The 19,996-nt window shown below is 48.5% G+C and overlaps 1 protein-coding gene across 1 annotated transcript; it reads right to left on the reverse strand.

The window, feature by feature from the left end:
- Window positions 1-2,611: 2,611 nt before the first annotated feature.
- PHOX2B (paired like homeobox 2B) lies at window positions 2,612-5,489 on the reverse strand. Its single transcript, XM_055140784.1, has 3 exons — window positions 5,249-5,489; window positions 4,235-4,422; window positions 2,612-3,318 (listed from the first exon to the last, which is right to left on the reverse strand). Exons 1-3 carry the CDS (start codon window positions 5,487-5,489, stop codon window positions 2,803-2,805), a joined length of 945 nt encoding a protein of 314 aa, XP_054996759.1. The 3' UTR covers window positions 2,612-2,802.
- Window positions 5,490-19,996: the final 14,507 nt, after the last annotated feature.

Genomic DNA, 19,996 nt, shown 5'->3' on the forward strand with positions numbered 1-19,996 from the left:
CACACGGTGGGAGTGACCGGTGTAGGTCAAGTGCAGACTCTAGAATCACATTTCCCTGCTCCAGAGGCTGGTCCCATCCTGTCTGTGCCAGGGGCTCTTGAGCAAGTTAAACTCTCCATTGCCTCAAGCCTCTCATGCAGTTACAAGGACACAGAGACTGGGGATGGGTTTCAGTGGTAGAACACATGTCTCATGTGTGGGAGGTGATGGGTTTGATCCCCTGGCACAGTGATTAATAAAAGAACATGGGGAAAGGCATTGCACCTGCTTTGTGGTGTGTAAAGGGGCTTGTGCTCTGACGCACGCAAAGCACAACCTAGTAGCTGCAAGTCCTTTCTAAGTCCAGATGTTGCTGATGTCCTTGTTCCAAAACACTGAGATATGGGCCTGAAGTCTCCCTGATCCACCTCCAGTGGGAAAGGCTCCAGTTCCCCTGAGCAACTGGACTTTTAGGCAAGCTGGACCTCTAGGATCACAAAGGGACCTGTAATACTGAATTTCTGTACTTCCTAGTTCTCAACATTAGGTTGATTTGAATGTTCCCTCCACTGCCACGGAGTTTACATAGACATTGATCTAAACACCCTAATCCACAGCATGGCATTGTTTGGTGTTTGTGACTAGGAGAAAAATCAGCACAGACTAGAAACCTTCCCGTTGTCCCAAACATGGAATTGGTTTGTTTTTGTTTTTTTGTTTGTTTGCTTGTTTGACCACACCAGGCAGTGTTCAGGACTTACTCCTGGCCTTGCACTCAGGGGTCACCGATCATACCTGGTGCGGCTGGTGGTGGGAGGACATATGGGATGACTCAGGTTGGCCACATGCAAAACAAATGCCATGCCCTTATCTCTCAGGCCCCCAACCAGAGGGTTTGAATACTGGGTGAATCTGGCTGCATGCATTTAGCCTTATCCACCTGCCAAAGTTTCCAGACCCTCAGCAACTTCTAGCAGTTTGTCCAGTTTTCTCTGCCCTCCCTTTTATTTTTATTTTCTTTAATTCAGTTTGGAAAACAAACAAAAATGAATCAAGAAGTCAGAAGAGTTAAACTGCTAGACTTGCTTTTTGTTTTTATTATCAACAATCAAGTTAATGGTACACTCTTGGAAAACTATATGCACATGTAGAAATATTTCCCTTTTAAATAGAAGCATTCATTATAACACATATAAATAAATCCGAAAATCTGAAACTTAACTTATGATGTTTATGTTCACAAACATAGTCCAACAAGAAGAAAAAAAAAATAACAGACATGCACCTGATAACAAAAATATATACCATTGTCTGAACCGTGGTCTCTCTAAACACAAAGGAGTTGAACCTGTGAGAATCTTAGTACTCCATAAAGACACACCATAGAGACTACAAGAAGAGAAAAACATTATACTGTCACATAGAGGAGACGGCCTGTACTGATATTAACACGATACAATTGAATCACAGAACACAGTTGTAGAAAGACACAAAAAAGTTAAAGCCTCAACATTCAACTAATATCTATAGTTTGTGCCTTTTAAAATAAAAACAAAAACAAATCCCAACAGAGATGTCTAAAACTGCGCAAAGAATGGAATCATCAATATACAGTCCATCCACCAAACAGGACGTGAGTTCATTTCAAATCAAACAGAAATGCAAACTTCTGCCAACTTGCATCCGTGCCTTTGCTCCTTGCTGGGTTGATTTCTTTGCAGCCCGTTGTGGACTGCAATTGACTCCAATCCAAAGCAGTGCCAAAAAGTTCAGTAAAAGCTGGTGGAAGAAGAAAACGCCGGTAGAGGCATGGTGGTAGAGAAAAAAAGGCGGAAGAGGGTGTGGGGAGAGGTGAAGAAGAATCGCAGAATATGAGACACAGTTTGCAAAGTTTGTGGATGAAAAGGCATCTCATGTATAGGGCATTGTTCGGGGCCTAGTGGCTGCGAAGTTTTGGGGCTGGGAGCTGCGACCCTGTGGGGTTCAAACGCGCTTATGGCAGGATGGTATTCGGCGAGGTGTGACAGGCAAGTGGGCGTTAGGAAGTCACCTTGGCCACCGGGGACAGTCTGCAAGAGTCATCTCCAAGGCGACCAAACCCTAGGACACCAGGGGCGCGGGGGCTTCGGGGGCGGTGGAAGGCGCTGGAAACTCCTCCTGGAGGAGCCGCTGTACCGTCAGGAGGGTGTGAGCGAAGGGGTCCACGGGACAGCGCCCCGTTGCAACCTCCTTTTTACTAATTTCCCCTTGTATTTTAAAAGTTTTTTCAGATTTATTTGGGGGGGACGGCCGGTTTATTTTTAATGATCGCTGCCTTCCTATGTTTAAAAAATGAAGAAAAAAAAAGGAGAGAGGGGTATTAAGTTTTCTGTTTCTAAGCAAGTCACTGAGTTGGCTGTGCCTTCCCGCATCGCTCCCTGTCACCTTGCTCGGGCCACAGAACACACGTTCCCGGGGACAGACACAGCGACACGCAGACACAGCCCCCCTGAGAGTCCCGGCGCTGTTCACACCTTCGCAGGCGGCCGGCCGGCGCGGCCCCGAGGCAGGTGCGAACCAAGTGTTTCTGTTTTCGTTGAGTTTTGTTGGGGGGTGGGGGGGTTGGGGGTGCAGATGCAGGATGGGGAGGGGAAGTGGGGCTGAAATGGGTGGGAGGGCGACGTCATTTTCTCTTTATTCTGATGGTGATTACTTTTCTGCTGAGCCGCAGTGACGACAACAGCCCGGGGCCTACCCGCTCACCCGCTCGCCCGCCCGGGCCACCCCCACCCCCGGCTCGCCCGCAGCCGCCGCCGCCGCTGCAGCCGCTGCAGGATGCCCCGATCAAAACATACTGCTCTTCACTAAGGCGGCTTTCGCCCCGTTGGGTCTTTGGAGCGAGGAGAGGACGCTGGCGAAGGGGCCCCCCAGAGAATCCGGGATGGAGGTGATGGGGCCCGGGCCGGGCGCCCAGCCTTGTCCAGGGCCCCCGGCCGCAGCCAGGCCTCCGGCCGCCGCCGCCGCCGCCGCTGCAGCCGCGGCCGCCGCAGCCGCCGCCGCCGCCGCCGCGCCGCCCTTGCCGGGTTCTCCTCCCGGGCCCCCGGGCCCCGCCGCCCCCGGGGCTCCTGCCGGGCTGGGCCCGCCGCCGCCGCCGCCGCTCGCTCCGCAGCTGGGCGCGGGGTTGGGGTTGGGGCCCGGGCCCCCCGTGCTGTCCGGGTCGGTGCTCTTGGCCTCTTTGCTCTCGTCGTCCCGGGACGAGTCGGATTTCTTCCCCGAAGAGCCGTTCTTGGCCGCAGCTGCAGCGGCGGCAGCCGCGCGCTCCTGTTTGCGGAACTTGGCGCGGCGGTTCTGGAACCACACCTGGGCCGGGAGGGCAGGCGGAGAGAGGCGGCCCGGCCGCGGAAGAAGAGAAGGAAACGGGAAAGGAAAGGCGCGGTTAGAGCGGTCTGCGTTCCGGGGAACCTGGACGCGCACCCCAGAGCACCGTGCCCACCCCCAGACACCGTGCCCATCCCTCCCAGACCGCCGTGCCCGTCACCCCCATCCCGCCCTGGTGCGTTTCACCCAGGTGCCCGAGGGTGCGGCTCACAAGAGAGGTTAAAAACCGCAGGTCCCAGAAAGGCCCGAAAATGGAAACCCGTCTCCAACTCGTGGAGGTCTCCCCGCGGCCGCAGGTCAAAAGTTAATCTCTGAGTCAGAAAGAGGCGGGGGTTGAGTGGGAGCTTTGGGCCTGCAAAGCTAGCTGGCGGCCGCTGCGCCCGGGCCCCTCCGAGTGAAGTTCCCGGGCCAGCTCGAGAGTTGCACGCCTGTGTCCCTAAAAAGCTTCCTGGAGCCGCACACCCTCTGCAAATTCAATGCGGGTCTTAGTTCTCCATGCACCTATACGCCATCGCTCCAAATAAAAAGAGCTTGAACTTAGGGGGCACTCGGTGGGAGAAACTGCAATACTTTGGAATCGGGGCAAAGCCTGGACTCCTCTCAAAAGTTCTCCTCACTCCCAAACCAGACTCTGCAGATGCCTCTGCAGCGCTAGCTAACCCCGCTGGGAAACACTTCCCTGTGGGCTAATGTGAGAGCCAAGCGCGCACGCCCTAGACTTTCCTCGCGCGCACAAGCTCGCTAAATATGACCTCTCTGTGCCGCCCGGGATGGAGCGGGCCTTCGGGGCCTTCGCTCCTGAGTCGCCGCCCCAGGGCCCGCAGAGTGTTCAGGAACACCATTCATCCGTCCCCTTTGCACTCTTGCAAAAGCGGCACGTTTCCAGACGCCCGCGTACCTGAACTCGGGCCTCGGTGAGATCGATCTTCAGCGCCAGCTCCTCGCGGGTGTAGATGTCCGGGTAGTGCGTCTCGGCGAAGACACGCTCCAGCTCCTTGAGCTGCGCGCTCGTGAAAGTGGTGCGGATGCGCCGCTGCTTGCGCTTCTCGTTGAGGCCGCCGTGGTCGGTGAAGAGTTTGTAAGGAACTGCGGAGAGAACAGAGTGTCAGTGCAGCTTAGCTGGGACGCAGGCAAGGTCAGGCCGACACCTGCTGGGAAGAGTGACCGAGAAAAGCTACCGAGAAAAACCCGAGCCTAGGAGTGATCCACGGAAACTTGGGGCGCCAACGTCGGGGGTCCCCCTTGGCACCAGCGCCTAAGGGTGGGTTGAAATAGAGCGTGGGAGGAAGAGCGGGACATCGAACGTTGCTTTATGAGTTGTGTTTTATTTTGTTTTTGTTTTGTTTTTTTAAGTGGGGGGGGGAGGGAAAAAAAGTTCGAAAACATCAGTCGGAATAGCAGTGAAACCGAGAAGAAATTACAAACCCTCCTGCGGTTGGAACTTTTCAGTTCTCACAAAGTTGACCCAGCCTCAAAGTTGGGGCAAAGTGCTGCAAAATAATCATGATAATCATTATAAATTACAGAAAGAATCCTAAAAATGACCAGCCAAAGAGGTGTGAGCCTCTGTCAGTTCTTAAAAAAAAGAGACACTGCCAGTAATGAGCTTTACTCTTTGTTATTTAATTATTTTCTAAGCTTTACGTCTCATCGCAAAGTAAATAAATTATGCCTATCATTTTGGCAGCTTAAGATAATTTTGTTGGCGGTTCGGGTGTGACTAGGATAGTGTAACCCTGTAAGTGAATTACCCCTCCCTGCAATCGCTTCTAACGTGATAAATTCTTTCATTTGTGTAAGCAAATTTCGTTTGGTAAATACTAAACACATTTCCATTTTCAAATGCAATCAAGGCTTCCTATATACGAGAGGAAAGGCGGCTTCCACCGCGGAGAAAGCTAGCGGTCCTTACCTGCGGCATACGGACTGCTCTGGTGGTCCCTGAGGGTGCCGAGGCTGCAGGATCCAGGCGTGAGGGACGGGCAGCCGGACGTGGCCCCAAAAGTGGTCCTTATCGGGTTATACTGGAAGCCACTGGCCTGGCTGCAGGAACTGAAGTCAGCATAGGCTGAAGCCAGGCTCGAGGTGTCCATCCCAGCCATACAGGACTCGTAGGCAGAGGAATTGAGGTAAGAATATTCCATTTTATACATTGAAAAGGCTCTGGATGGCTCAGCCAAGTGGAAAAATGAAATAAAAGATGGGTATGGAGAAGATGGCTGGAGTGGGGAGCTGTGCACGGCTCAACGCCTGCCTCCAAACTGGCCTCCTTACTACCAGCAGAGCCTAGTTTTATGAAAAAGCCTCCTCTGAGATGCCTTGTCTGAGGTCTCTAGAGCATATAGTCCTCATAATAAACTTGGCTCTTTCCACTTGGACAATAGCAAAGCGGTTGGTCTTATTGCTGGCGCTTTTTACATGACAATAACTCATCCGTCTATTGGGCTGGCACTGGGGAACTGAGCTGTCCAACCTCCCTATCATTGATTCCTGCATCTCTAATTAGAATTTAATACCACACCATTACGCACTGAGCCCCTGATCCTCCCTTCTAACCAGCTCCCTGCCCTTTAATTCAATCACACTACTTGGAAATAATGAAAGTTGGGTGACGATTCTCCCTGATCCAATTTCCCCCAGCTTTTAAGCCTTTTTAACTGATCATATACCTTAGGCATAAATTGAGATACTGTGTGTGTGTGTGTGTGTTTTCCCCCTTCTTCATTCTTTTTTTTTCCCTCCTCCTCCCCCCTTTTGGTTAAGGAGAAGAAACCTTGATGTCATAGTAAACCTGTTTTGTAAGAGCGTTACACGCTCAATTTAACAACAAGCCTACCCCCCGAAGTGCATGAAATGTTATAAAGGACTGGGACATTGGCGAGACTCTGGTGCCCTGTAACATAGAGTAAGTGGGCCAAGGGGGTTTCTGTGAAGGATAAGCGGATTTCTTTAAAATACACCTGGTAGAGGGGGCATAAAAAGAAGAGCAAGCGAGCATCTTATGAATTGCATTACTTGCTATGGGTTTTAATGTGCTTTTCTAGAGACCCAGCTCACACAGTCTTTTACAAAGATATATATTTAAAAAAAAAACAAAAAATGGAGTTAAGCTCTTGGAAGTAAAACATGTGGGTTCTCCGATGATTGCTTCTTTAAATCAGCTCCGTCTGCCGCAGCACAGGTTTGCTTTTTGGTCGGGTTTGAAGGTTTTGTGGGGGCTGTTTGCTTTTATTCTGTCATCACTGGCAAGGGGCACAGCATCCCCAAAGCTTCTCCTCTTCCTCCCCATCAGGGGTCTCTTTCTCTTCTACCTCCTGGACTTTTTTCAGGTGCCCACCGCCGCTTGGCTAAGAGGTTTGCCTTGTGCTCTTTAGGTCGGCTGAACTGCGACGAGTAAAGCCCTCGCTATTTAAACACCCAGGCTCAGGATCAGGCACTTCTTGTCCAAGTCCTCAGGCCCTTGGGTGCTGGCAGCAAAGCCAGGGACAAAGAAGCCCGCGGTGATTTGTGGAGTTGCGTGGCCCCCTGATTTAAACGAAGGATAATTTTCATTTGGTCCATGAGGCTGTAGCAGAATAAAGGAAACCTATTTCATTAAATCTCTCCTCTCAGTGGACAAGAGGGGGGAATGCTGAGTCGAATTGCAGTGTGGTGTAAACAAACCCTGGATATTTTATATGAATTAAATGTGTAGATAATTAGTTTTATTGCATTCATTACCCCCCTTTATGTGCTCTGTAACAAGTCAGTAATTAAAGTAACAAACTCATAAAGTCTTCATAGGGGCATTCAGGCATTCAGTGTTTGCCAAACTAAGTGGTTTAATTCAATGCTAGTGCCGGGGAGTGGATGGCGCCCGCGCTGCACGGCCACGGTGCTTTATTGCGCTTGATACTGCAGCGGATGCGGTAATGGATGAAACAGGGACAGCGAACCCCCAGCCTGGTGTTCCTTGGCTGGATGAGTTTCAGGCTGGTTTCAGGTAACCGGGCTGCCAACGTGAGGCCGAGCTCCTGTCGCCCGGGCAGGCAGCGGGTCCCATCGAGCTGTCTGGTGATAGTTTTATGGGGAGGACTGATAGTTTTATTGCAGTTGTATGTTGTACAATGCGTATTTGATAAAGAAGGGCCCTCTGTGACCAGCGTGCAGTTTTTTTGTGCACTGGGGTGAAATGAAAATAAATGCATACATGGTTTTACTGCGGCGGGATACAAATTGCAACGCTCTAAATGGCTTTTCTTTATGGGCCCCAGACAAGAGGAGAAAAGAGATGCAAACATCTGTCTTCAGTCCCCTAAATCTAAAGGCCGGCAAAGACGGATGCGAATCCAAGCGTTATTACAGTGGGAATTTATCTTTATTTATCCCACCCTCATGAATATGAATCTGCATTTAGACCCTACTCATGGCAACATCCCACCCGCACTGCACCGACCCCCACGCCCTTCTAAGGAGATGGGGGGGGGGCTTTTAAGCTCTAGGCTGAGATTTGTCCAAGTTTCCCTGATTCCCTAGAACTTTCTTGCAGAACGTTCTGGTTTTTCAGAACGTGACTAGGGAGGGTGATGGGTGCCACCTAGCCCACCCGCTTTTTCGCGGCTTATGCCCAGTGGAAGTGCGTTTCTCTTCAGATAAGAGTGAAACCCGGGAATCCAGGAGGGAACGCATTTCGCCTTCGGAACCCACGCCCGAACTTAAAGAGGTTCACACCTTTCTGGGTCTCCAGACCAACCCTCGGTGCGTGCGCAAGAGATCGTGTCTAGGGCAGCATATGGAGTCTGCACCCTGGCCGCGGTGGCTCCGTCCCGGCCGGGCCGGGGAGTCCTACGCCGGATGCGAACGTTAGGGCAACGCTGCCCGCAGTGCTCATTTACAGACAGTCCACGGGCCCCGGCTGGCCTGGTGTGCAGTGGAGGGAACCCAAGGAATTGAGTTTGTTTTTGCAGCTTTTCGGGGATGTATTTTAGGTGCGAGGGTGGAAGAAACTTCAGGGCCGTGGGAGGTGCGTGGAGCCAGTCAGTCCCGCCGCCCGGGACTTGGAGAGGGTCGGGCAGCGCGCAGCCCCGGGAGCTGGCACTTGAACAGGAATTGCAGAGTGACATCGGGAGGGAGCGGGCGAGAACTCGGAGCCGGGGGAGGACGCGGAGGTGGGATGTGCCCCTCCGGCCGGGCCTGGCGAGACTGGGATTGCTTGGCGTCGCGCACCCCCCCCCCCCCCCCCCCGCTGGACTTAGTCTCGGTCTCTCCTTGCGCAGGGGTCTCCCCAGCTCCGACCGACCCTTGCTGGCCGCCTTGCCTAACCCGCCGCCCCAGCCCAGGCTCGGGGGCCGGGGCCCGCCCGGTCCGTTTGGAGGCGCCCCCTGGTGCCGGGCCAGGCCTGGTGAACTCGCTGTGCGCCTCCGCTTTGTACCCCGACCTTTCAGCGCCGCGACCGCACGGTCGGATGAGCAAACGCGCTTGACTTCATTTTCCCCATTGTAGGCCTTGTAGGTTTATTTTGTCCGGTGTCACCGTCCCTTTATCCGCCACCCCCACCCCCGGCCCATCGTCCGTCCCCTCTGCCCGTCTTTTGTGGTCCGGAGTCCCGCGTCTGCTCCTTAGATGAAAGGCGTGCGGGGCTGGGCCAGGCCGGAGCCCCAGCCCCAACGCCCTGTTTTGTTCGAGTTGTGCTTTCTACACGCGAGCTCTCCCCTAAAAGTTGTACCAAATGGTTAATTTAATTATTCCAACTATAGACCAACTGCTTCTGCAGCCTGCACCACGCGTCTGGGAGGAAAAAAGAAACCATCTATAAGAAATAATCTAATAAAAGTGAAGTGTAGAAAAACCCCTCCTGATTTTCAACCGGCACAAATAGAATTAGAGCTTCAGCATCCTTTTCCCAGACAGAGCTTTTGTCCAGATCACAACTTCGGCCAACCAGCAATGTGTACAGTGCCTGCTATTTATTTTCATAGAGGCGGGTGGGTAGCTAGATGGATTGATAGATAAATGACCACATGGATAGATGGATGGTTTGATCCATCTTCCTCTGACTTCTCTTTCTTAATGTGTACACGGTTGATTTTCCCCCTTCCCTTGTCGATTTTTTGAATCAATAATGGGAAGGCAAGGCTATGTGGAAAAAGAAAAATAAAGGCCATTTAAAGCACAAGAAAGGGAAGAGACACTCGGCATATATACCATGAGAAAAAAAAATGTTTACATGCTACCCAGTACCAAGTGAAAAAGGTTGAAAGTTTAAAAGAAACGTTTCTTTCCTTTTCTTTGCCATTCATAGGAGCGTTTCTTTTTCTTCTTCTTTTTTTCTTGAAAGTCAGAAAGAATGTTAGAAGACAAGGAAACAAAACAGCAAACAAAATGCCATTGTATTGTAGTAGCAATTCATGGGGAAATGCTTGTCAGCCTCCCAGTACCTCACTCCTAGGAGGCTGTTTTGAGGCTGCTTCGCCACAGGCGAAGCACAATAACATGGGAATGAATAAAATATTAAATACCAGTGAGAGTTTCTGAGGAATTTTCTTTTTGATTGCTTTATTTGTTGCTGCATCCAAATTATCCCAGCACAGCGAGGCCAACCGCCTGGCAAAGAGTCAATTCAGAACCCACAGCTCTCTCTCACCCAGAGAATGAAAAGGCAAAGCTTTAATTCTCAGGTTCCTCAAAAATAAAAAATAAATTCTGCAGGCAGCAATCTTTCTGTTCACCTGCAATAAACCAGAAGCCGGCATGATGAGACTGAGCGGGGCACCCACACGTCCCAGTGCAGAAACGAAACAGCCTCTCTTTGAGCATGAAGCTCCAGCAATAGACACACTCTCCTTCTGGCATTTTGGAATTTTTTTTAAATTACATTCTTACTTGCGTAGCAACCATAACACACATGTTTCATAACGGAAACTCTTTGTATTTTTGGTAACTAACCTGGCACTGCGAGACTAATCATTTCTAAGTGATAGACTCCCAGTGCCTGCAAAGCAATTAGCACAGTACTTGATCCCTGGAAGGAATCTGGTGACTTTAAGGAACCATGGTGCTGTCCACTGCAACGACGACGATTTGAATGTAGGTAGAGTCTTCCTTGAATTACGTACTAAGCACTTGAGTGGAATTTAGACTTTGTGTCCTACTGCAGAGGAGGAGGGTAGAAAGTCAAAGCACAGGTTCTTAGATTTCAAATGGGAGAAAATAAAGCAACTAGACAGGAAGTGGCCTTTGATTAGGGATATAGTGGGACGCTTCTAGGTGTGGAAGTTGATTTTATATTTTACATTGTAAACACAGCATTCATGTCTTATTATTGTGGGACTTTACTCCTGTATGTCGATATTGCATGTTCAGGATCATGGCTCTTGAAAAGGTAATCAGTGTGGGTAAGCAGTGTGGGTTTGAGTTGAAGGTCAGTGGATAACTTCTAAATAGAGTTTCTGTATTGGGACTAACTCTGGAATCTTCCCTGTGGAAGGGCTACTGTGCTCCATATAGGTAACAGGGTACAGATCACCACAGTCCATTCGTGTAAGGACAACAGCTTGAAAGCTCCCCCACTCTTCTCCTCCATGCAGTGATTAGTGGCCACGGTTGCTGGTTATCCCTTTTTTTTTTTTTTGGCTGGAGTTTGGCCATTAGTAGTAACATCTGCTGGGCTGGTGGTGGGGGAGACAGGGGGTATTTGATCATAGCCACAGATGTAAACGTGACATCTGCTTGTAACAAAGAAAGGAGAGGCAAAATTAAATTAGGCAGGGAGGCCTCTCTGTCTGAACCAAAAAAAAAAGTCTATTTGAAAAAGGAGGGGGGGATATTCTCAGGGGCCCTGAGCAAGCACACAGAGTATGGAAGAGCACTTGTGGAGAGGAGCATGGTTTCCTGGGCCAGCAGCTGCCAAAATAACAGAAGCAGCAATCCCCTAGGGTGGCAATGTCCTGACACCTTGAAGGTGTCTTTTTATGCTCTAAAGCAAAGGATCAAGTAAGATTCTCCTCCTCCCGGCAGAGTTCCATCCTGTGAATACAGGAGAGTTGAGAGATCAGTGTCAGGTTGCAGACAGGAAGAGAGTCAAAACCTCTGGGGCGGAAAATAGCCCATATGTGTGTGTGTGTATATATATGTATGTATATATATTATTTATTTATTTATACTTTGATCTGTGGGGCCAGAAAGAAAGTTTCATTTCATAGAAATATGAAAACTCTTACTACCAAGTACTAAGAATGAGTCATTTTTTTCTGGGGCTTAAGTGTATGATTTGAAAATTAGGTTTGGCAGTTAAAACCTACACGGTGCCCCAAACAGGCTTTCTTTGGGGGAAAGGGGACATGAAGAGCCAATATATGCACTATCCCTCCAACCACTATGTTAGCAAACTCTCAGTGTTACAAAGAGGGTGCCCTTCCCCCACCCATAAGGGTCTCCCACCTTTCCCCCAATGTGACAGAAAACAGCTTTGTGTAACTTGTTTCACAATGATAACAGAAACCACATTCCTGAGTCTACCTGCCTTGCCCTCTTATTCCTCCGTGGCTTCTGCTGCATGTAGTTGGCAAACTTACCCTCATCTAAAGCCAATCACTTACTGCACCCTTCTTTGGAGTCTTTTCTTTTCCACTGGCTCAGAGATCTCTGCAGTTCTTCGCCTTGTGGACCTGCAAACTCTCATGCTCAGATGGCTCTTGTCATCTGAGGCTTCGCAATCTATAACTCTTCTAAGAACCAGCCGGAGAGCCCTTGGCCCAAGCCCCTCACTGCCTCCACTCATCCCTTTCCCTGCTTTCCTTTACATCCATGCAATTTTTGTTATTATTTGTTTTGGAGACACACCTGAAGGTGCTGGGGCAGGTTGGGGTGCTAGGGGAGAAGTTTCACTCCTGCAGTGCAGGGAGAGGACCGTGCAGGGCCAGTAATGAACCCCGAGTCCCATACAAAGCATGTTCTCCAGCCCCTCTCTGGCAGTCATACTCACTTTGAAGGATGTCTATTTCTTTCCCTTTCTTCACAATCACTCCATAACTTCTTCACACAGAAATTTGCATGCTCACATACCCACTGGGACAGCTTCTATTTTACTGGAGCTTTAAATCCCCAAAGCTGATTTAGTACATATTTCCAGTTCTCCCCACTTCCATATGTCCTTCCATATGCTCCTATCACTTCCCTGTCCACTAGATGGTTGATAGGACCACATGACTGGTTTGGGACCATGAAAACCAAAAGTAAATATAAAGTGGGAATTCCAGGGCCTGCAAATATAAAATGGGAATGCTGGTGCTCACTTAAAGAACTAGTATACACTAGCTGGGGAGACAGTGCGGGGATCAGGGGTACATGGTTTGTATACCTGACACCCCGATTTGATCCAGCAGCACTGGATGTAACCCTGAAGCACTTCACACTATACCACCCTAGGACTCTGGTAATTCCAGCACTACCTTGGTGGAGCCCAGAACAGCAATGCATCCGTAGGCCCCAGAATTGAAGTGTGGGCCCTGACTAGCCTGAGTATCTCTGGGGTTGCCTTCTGGACTTCCCAAGTCCTGCTTCATAGGACTTTCCCCACTTTTCCTGCTCTGCTTCTGCTCCTCCAGCTACCATCCAAGTCTCTCCCACCACTTGCCCTGCTCTAGACAGCTAACAGAGCCCCAGATTGTAGCTGCTTTGTCAGTCTGAGTTCCTGAGTGAGGAATACATAGGGAAAGGTTCCCAGTAGGTGTGTTATGAACAAGTCATTTCTTAGAGTGGCAGAGATCAGTTCTAAGAGAGGCATGCTCCCGAGAGAGCAGAAGGGAGCAGATAAAATTATGGAGAGCTAGAAAAGGAGGAAGTCTAGAAATCAGTGATCAAAAACTCAAGTGATTTATTCACTTGCCTTGCACACAGCCGATCTGGGATCAATCAGAGATATGTGCAAGGCAAATGCCTTGACTCCTATACTATCTTTCCAGCCCCTTCGATTTAGTTTTTAGTTAGAGCACTAGAGACTGGTGGACACAGAAAGAGAGGCCTGTGGTGAGATAGAAGATGGGGGAAAGCTAGTGCTGCAGAACTAGAGCATGAATATTTGCAAAGGAAAATGAGGTAACAGAAGAGTCAAGAAATCAATTAAGGGGCTGGAGCGATAGCACAGTGGGTAGAGCATTTGCCTTGCACACAGGTAACCCAGTTTCGATTTCCAGCATCCCATATGGTCCCTTGAGCACTGCCAGGAGTAATTCCAGAGTGCAGAGCCAGGAGTAACCCCCTGTGCATCACTGGGTGTGACCCAAAAAGCAAAAAAAAAAGAAGGAAGTCAATTAAGAGGCAATGGTCATATTTGGGGGTAAAACATTAGTACCTAAACCATGAGAATAGAAATGCTGGGTAAAGAGGGGCAAAGAAATATCAGATATTATTAGAGCGGTAGAGTCTCAGGGCAGGCAGGGTTGCCATTATCCTTGTGTCCAGTGCCAAAATGTCAGAAAATAGAAAAGGATACTTTGGAGCAAAAACTCTTGCATCTCCGTTGGCAAGAACATTCTTCTCTAACTTGGGTTGAGAGCACCTCACTTACTTTTCTGGGTTTGGTAGCACTTAAAAATATCAACCATTTGGGGCTGGAGCGATAGCACAGCGAGTAGGGCGTTTGCCTTGCACGCGGCCGACCCGGGTTCAAATCCCAGCATCCCATATGGTCCCCCGAGCACGGCCAGGGGTAATTCCTGAGTGCAGAGCCAGGAGTAACCCCTGTGCATCGCCAGGTATGACCCAAAAAGCAAAAAAAAAAATCAACCATTCATTCATTCTGCAGCCAATCCATAATTATTAAAAGTCAACTATGTCCTAAAATCTGCACACTGGCTGCCAGTTGGTTTCTGCAGTGGAGCAAATACAGAGACATTAGGGTTTGGTGAGAAGGAAGCGCTTTCGGACTGAAGTAGAAAGCCCAATGGGAAGATGAGGAAGCTGGGGTCCTGAGTGTGCACGTTAAATAGGACCCCACAATAAGACCTGTCACTGCAGAAGCTGGAGAAAGATGTAAGTTTTGTCTGAAAAATTTGAACAACGGGAGCCAGAAAGATAATACAACAGGTAGGTCACTTGCTTTGCACATGGTCAACTTGGGTTTGATCTCCCAGCATCCCATACGATCCCCTCAGTATGTTCTAACATTCTGGCCATTTACTTTTTGTTTGTTTGGGAAGACTTCTCTGAACATCTGTATAAAAGAAAGAAAATAAGAGGCAGGGTGGGGCTAGAGAGAGAGCCCAACCCACTGAACACATGCAGAGCATGTGTTGCATGCAGGAGACCCAAGTTCAAACCATGGCACTGAAGGTTCCCTGAAGACTACCTGGAGCACAGAGTCAGGAGTAGCCCAAGAAGACAGCTTGGAGTGGCTCCCAAACCAACTACATTTTATTTTATTTTTTGCTTTTTGGGTCACACCTGGCGATGCACAGGGGTTACTCCTGGCTCTGCACTCAGGAATTACTCCTGGTGGTGCTCAAGGGACCATATGGAATGATGAGAACTGAACTCAGTTGGCAAATGCCCTACCCACTGTGCTATCACTCCAGCCCCAAACCAACTAAATTTTAAAAAGAGGGTAGGATGCTTGGTAATATAAGGCGGTATTTAGGGGTTAGGGAATAGTGAAACATTGAGGACATAAGAGAAAAGCTACTGTCCTCTGCTTGTTGTTTACATTGAAGTTTCACATTTTTCTTTTATTTTAAATTATTTTTAATTGAAATAACACTGCAATATGACCTTACCTTAGTTTCTATGCACATCATTGAAAACCAACATGTGAGGTTGGGCTGAAGAGACAAAAAGTGGTTAAGACTTTTGTTTTACACATGGCCAAGCCTGGTTTGATACCTAGCACCTTTCATGGTTCCCAGAGTACAGAGCCAGGAATAATCCCTGAATACCACCAGTTGTGTTCCCTACAAAAAAATATCAACATGTGGGCTCAGGGATGTAGCTCAAGTTGGCAAAGCATGTGCCTGGCTTGTGAAGTCCTATGTCCAAACCCTTATGTTCACCCCAGTACCACTGGGTGCGATCCTCATAATCCCCAGCATCTCTGGGCATGACTCCTATATGCAAAAGCTCAACAGGTGTTGAGACTACATCAAGTTCACCACCCAGGGATTTTCTGCTGCCTTCGTAAGAAAGCCATTTTCAAGGGAAGATATAAAGGTCCAGATGCCACCAAAGACATGAGCATCAGTGGTGACATAAGCATTCTCGTGGTAGGGACTGATGCTTCAGGTGATGCTTTCCCATGCTGCTTCAGTGGTACAAGGGGAGACCCACTTCCTGCACCACAGGAAAGTCTGCTTCATTCCTGGAAGTCATGGGTTTCTCGTTGCCTTCATCAGACCAGAATTCATTCCAATAACACAGTCTTGCCTTTGAGCCGGGACAAGCGTATCAACTGTGAAAATGCATGGGAGGACCGGAGAGATAATACAGTGAGTAAGGCAAGTGCCTTGCATTCACCCAACCCAGGTTCCATCCCCGGCACCACATATGGTCCCCTGAACCCCACCAGGAGTGATCCCTGAGCACAGAGGCAGCAATAAGCCCTGAGTACAGTGAGGTGTGGTCCAGAAATGAAGACAGGAAGGCAAAAGGGGAGGGTATGAGGGAGGGAGAGAGGAAGGAAGGAAGGAAGGAAGGAAGGAAGGAAGGAAGGAAGGAAGGAAGGAAGGAAGGAAGGAAGGAAGGAAGGAAGGAAGGAGGGAGGGAGGGAGGGAGGAAGGGAGGAAGGAAGGGAGGGAGGGATGGAGGGAGGGTGGGGGGAGGGAGGAAGGGAGGAAGGAAGGAAGGAAGGAAGGAAGGAAGGAAGGAAGGAAGGAAGGAAGGAAGGAAGGAAGGAAGGAAGGAAGGAAGGAAGGAAGGAAGGAAGGAAGGAAGGAAGGAAAATGCCTGGGAACCCTAAAACTTCTTCAAACATTTTCCTTGGTGTGGCCTTAAAAGATTCTGTTGGTGGTGGTAGTATCATTTTGTTTTATTTAAAAGGGGTGTGGGTTTTGCCAGTAATCTGCTGCAGCATCATGCATTTTAATATGAATTTCAGCTGATTCAGAATTTAGAGGCAAATGTAATCCAGTACTCAGGGACAGGCACCACGTGTCCCAGACCTCAGGAGCCAGAGGACAGTAAAATGGTTATAGTGATGCATGCTTGTAGTATTTCCCTTGTTAGACATAATGTAGAATATTAATTTTCTTTTTAAACAAACAGTTTTCTGTGTGTTTGTCTCTCTCTTTTCCTTCTGACCACCCCCATTTGTTTGTGGTGGTAAATCGTACAACACAGCATCCTGGAGGCAATGAAGCCGAGGGTCCTGAGCTCAAACTCACTCCTGACTTTTGGCTTATTTCCCCACCTTCACCATTTGAGGACAGGTTTGGGAGAGAGGAGAAAGATGATCTTATTTGATTTTGGCTTTGTTTGGTTTGGGCCGTTTGTTGTTAGTATTGTTGTGTCCTACACAGCCATGCTTGGAAGCTACCCCTGGCCATGCTCAGAGGACCTATGTGGTGTCAAGGGTCAAACCGGGGCCAGCTGCACGCAAGAGCAAGTGCCTTACAACCTGTATTATGTCTCTGATGCAGAAGGAAAGATTCTTAAGAAGAAGCAGGGAGGCGGTGAAGAGGGACGTGGGGCTTCATCATGGGCCGGACTGGGCCATGAGCCACACAGGTGTCCACAAAGCCAAGCCGTGAGCTTTAACAGAAACGCCATGGAATGTTTGCAGTGGACAGAGCTAGGGCTGAAGCCACGAGGTTCACTGAGGCTGACTGAGTCAGAGAGGCTTCCTAGCTTGTTCAAGCTGGGTCTGTGCTCTGGACAAATGTCTTACTTAGCAGCTCTTGGGCAGCCTGTGTGTGATCTGCTTAAACTCTATCCCAGGTCCTTTCCCCCCATGTACCAGTGGAAGCAGCAAGGCCCTCAGGGGTCAAGGAGATGACTGCTTTAGAGGGGTGGTGCAGAGGACCTACCAGAGCCAACACAGGGGGAAAAGTACAAAGCAGTGGCGGGGAGTCAGTGGTCAGTGGGCCCCCTTCATAATTTTATTCTTTGTTTTTATCCTAATTTCAAAAAATTAGCTCTCCATTATAGAAAATCTCAGTATGAATAAGGAAAAATGAATACAACAAAAAGATATACTTCTTTCACTTTCTTATATAACTTTTCAGTCTTTTTTTCTTGCATGTATATACTTTAAAATATTACTATGATGATGATGATGACGATGATGATGATGATGATGATGATGATGATGATGATAATGATGCTTTGAGCCACACCTAGTGGTGCTCAGGGTTTACACCTGGCTCTGCATTCAGGGATCACCCCTGGCAGGCCTCTGGGAACCATATGGGTTGTTGGGAATCCAACCAGGTTGGCCTCATGCAAAGCAAGTGCCCTACCCACTGTACTGTCTCTGACCTTGATGAATATACTTTAAAAAAAAAGCACAAGACCCACATTTTTGTCCGTAGGCTACCACGTCCAGTTGTGCTTGGTCTCAATGATAGTAGTGTCAGGGGCAGAACTGAGGGGTTCCTGTGTACAAATCTTGCGCCCTACCACTTGTTACCCCACCCTCATCCCTAAAACAAGAAATGTTCTTTATGAATTTCTTTGCAACTTTCTTTCCCCTCTAAATTATGTGTCACGAACATCTTCGAATATTATAAAATATTTCTCTAATGCAGCATTTATCAAATGGGACCATATGAAGCTCTGTGGGCTCCCAGGATATTCCAAGGGGTCACAAGTGAAATCACATAAATGGAGTGGTGGGGGGGTTGCTGCTTGGGGGCCAATTTTTCCTTCCACGAGAAGGAAACAGGATTGGAAAGGGTCACTCTCAATGACCCTTTGTTGAAAGTGAGAAACATACACTCCCATATGTTTTTCGACTGTCTGGTATTCCAGGGTGAGACAATCTAGTTTATTGGAACAGCATTGCTCTGTTGGGCAATTAAATTTGCCTGTACTTATTGAGGAATATAAAAACCAACACTGGACGCACATTTCGCTGAACCTCTGTGCATATTCAGCCACATGACTTGCCTAGGATTAATCCCTGACATTGTCTCATCAAAGTGTGCCCTTTGTGTTTGTTTTTTGGGTTTGTTTTAGGGCCTCCCCAGAGGGGCTCAGGAGGACCCCATCAGTGATTCTCGGGAAGATTGGCAGTTCAGTGCAAGGGCCAGAGGTTGAGGTGCTACTCAGGCCTAGCAGTACCAGGAATTTACGCAGGTTACCCAACAGTGCTGAGGGCCTCTAGGACTACACCCTGTGAAACTTGGGGCTATGTGGTGCCATGAATCCAGGTTGGGTGACATGCCAGGCATGTGCCCTAACTCCTGGACATGGTATGAATAATTTCTTAAAGTTCCACATCTTTTGCAAAATTAGTTCCAAATTAGGCCATGAAAGTGGCTCAGTGGTAGAGTATTTGTTCTCCATGTATAAGATCTTGAGTTTGATTTCCAGCACTTATTAACTATAAATAATAATAAGCCCTTCAGGTGGAAGGTATATCAAGTTCATCATTCAAAAGAGAATGTGATGGAATCTGTTTTTCAGCATCCACCAACATTGTGGAGTACCATTTCAAGTTTGGCCCACCCTGTCTCCTGTACTGTTATAAATGAACAAAAATCATTTTAAGAAATAAAAGTTACCTAAAAAACTAAAACTCCTGTGCCAAAGAAAATAACAGATAGCAGAGAACTGTGAGAATAGTCAGTCAATGTAAGTGGTTACCAGGGGGAAGGAGATGGAGGGGTAAGTCAGGTAAAAGGCTCTACCGCATGATGGAATTAGATTTTCAGTGGTGACTTTTACATTCGATATACAAATGTTTGTTTTCTTTTTTTGACCATGCTTTTGGTGGTATTCATAGCTACCCTTGTCCAGTGCCTAGGGGTCACTCCTGGAAGTGCTCAGGAGACCATGGTTATTGGGTCACAAACATGGGCTTCTGGCATGCGAAGCCTGTGTTCATTTGCCTTTGGTACTATCTACCTACAGATGCTGATTTCTAATTATGCACCCTAGCAATTTACACAATGTTATGATCCCATATCATTCCCAAACATGTACACAAATAAATAAATAGTGAAAAGTGTCAAACATGCCCAAATTGAGCTTTACTTGAAACATGAGCATTTAGGGGCTGGAGAGAGAGTACAAAGGATAGGGCACTTGCCTTGGTCTCTTGCATGATCTCTGGATGCAGAGCCAGAGTAAGCCCTGAGCACCACCAGCTGTGCCCCCCCTCAAAATACCAATTTATGATGCTAGTTTAATGTCCAAGTGGCCATTTGCTTGCTGAGAAACGATGATGAGAGGGTAATTTCACTATTTGGGATGGGCTTTTAAACTTTGAGATGTGAGAAAGGAAGTTGCCTAAGACTCCTGTTTCATCCCATGCTTTGTGTCAGAGAATAGTGGTGAGAGTCCTGAATGCCCGTGGCTGTGGGCAGCTAGTCCTGGCCATCTCGAGGAGGTCTACAGGATCTGTCCTGGGGAATATGCAAGCCAGATCCCAGACAGCCGATGGAGACTTTTTCTTTTTTGGTGGTACCCCACTCAGAACCCAGACCTCATGCAGATAAGCCACAACGCTCATCTCACAGGTGTTTGGGATGTA

Source organism: Sorex araneus, chromosome 5 (genome assembly GCF_027595985.1).
Source record: "Sorex araneus isolate mSorAra2 chromosome 5, mSorAra2.pri, whole genome shotgun sequence".
In the NCBI taxonomy this organism is placed as follows: domain Eukaryota; kingdom Metazoa; phylum Chordata; class Mammalia; order Eulipotyphla; family Soricidae; genus Sorex; species Sorex araneus.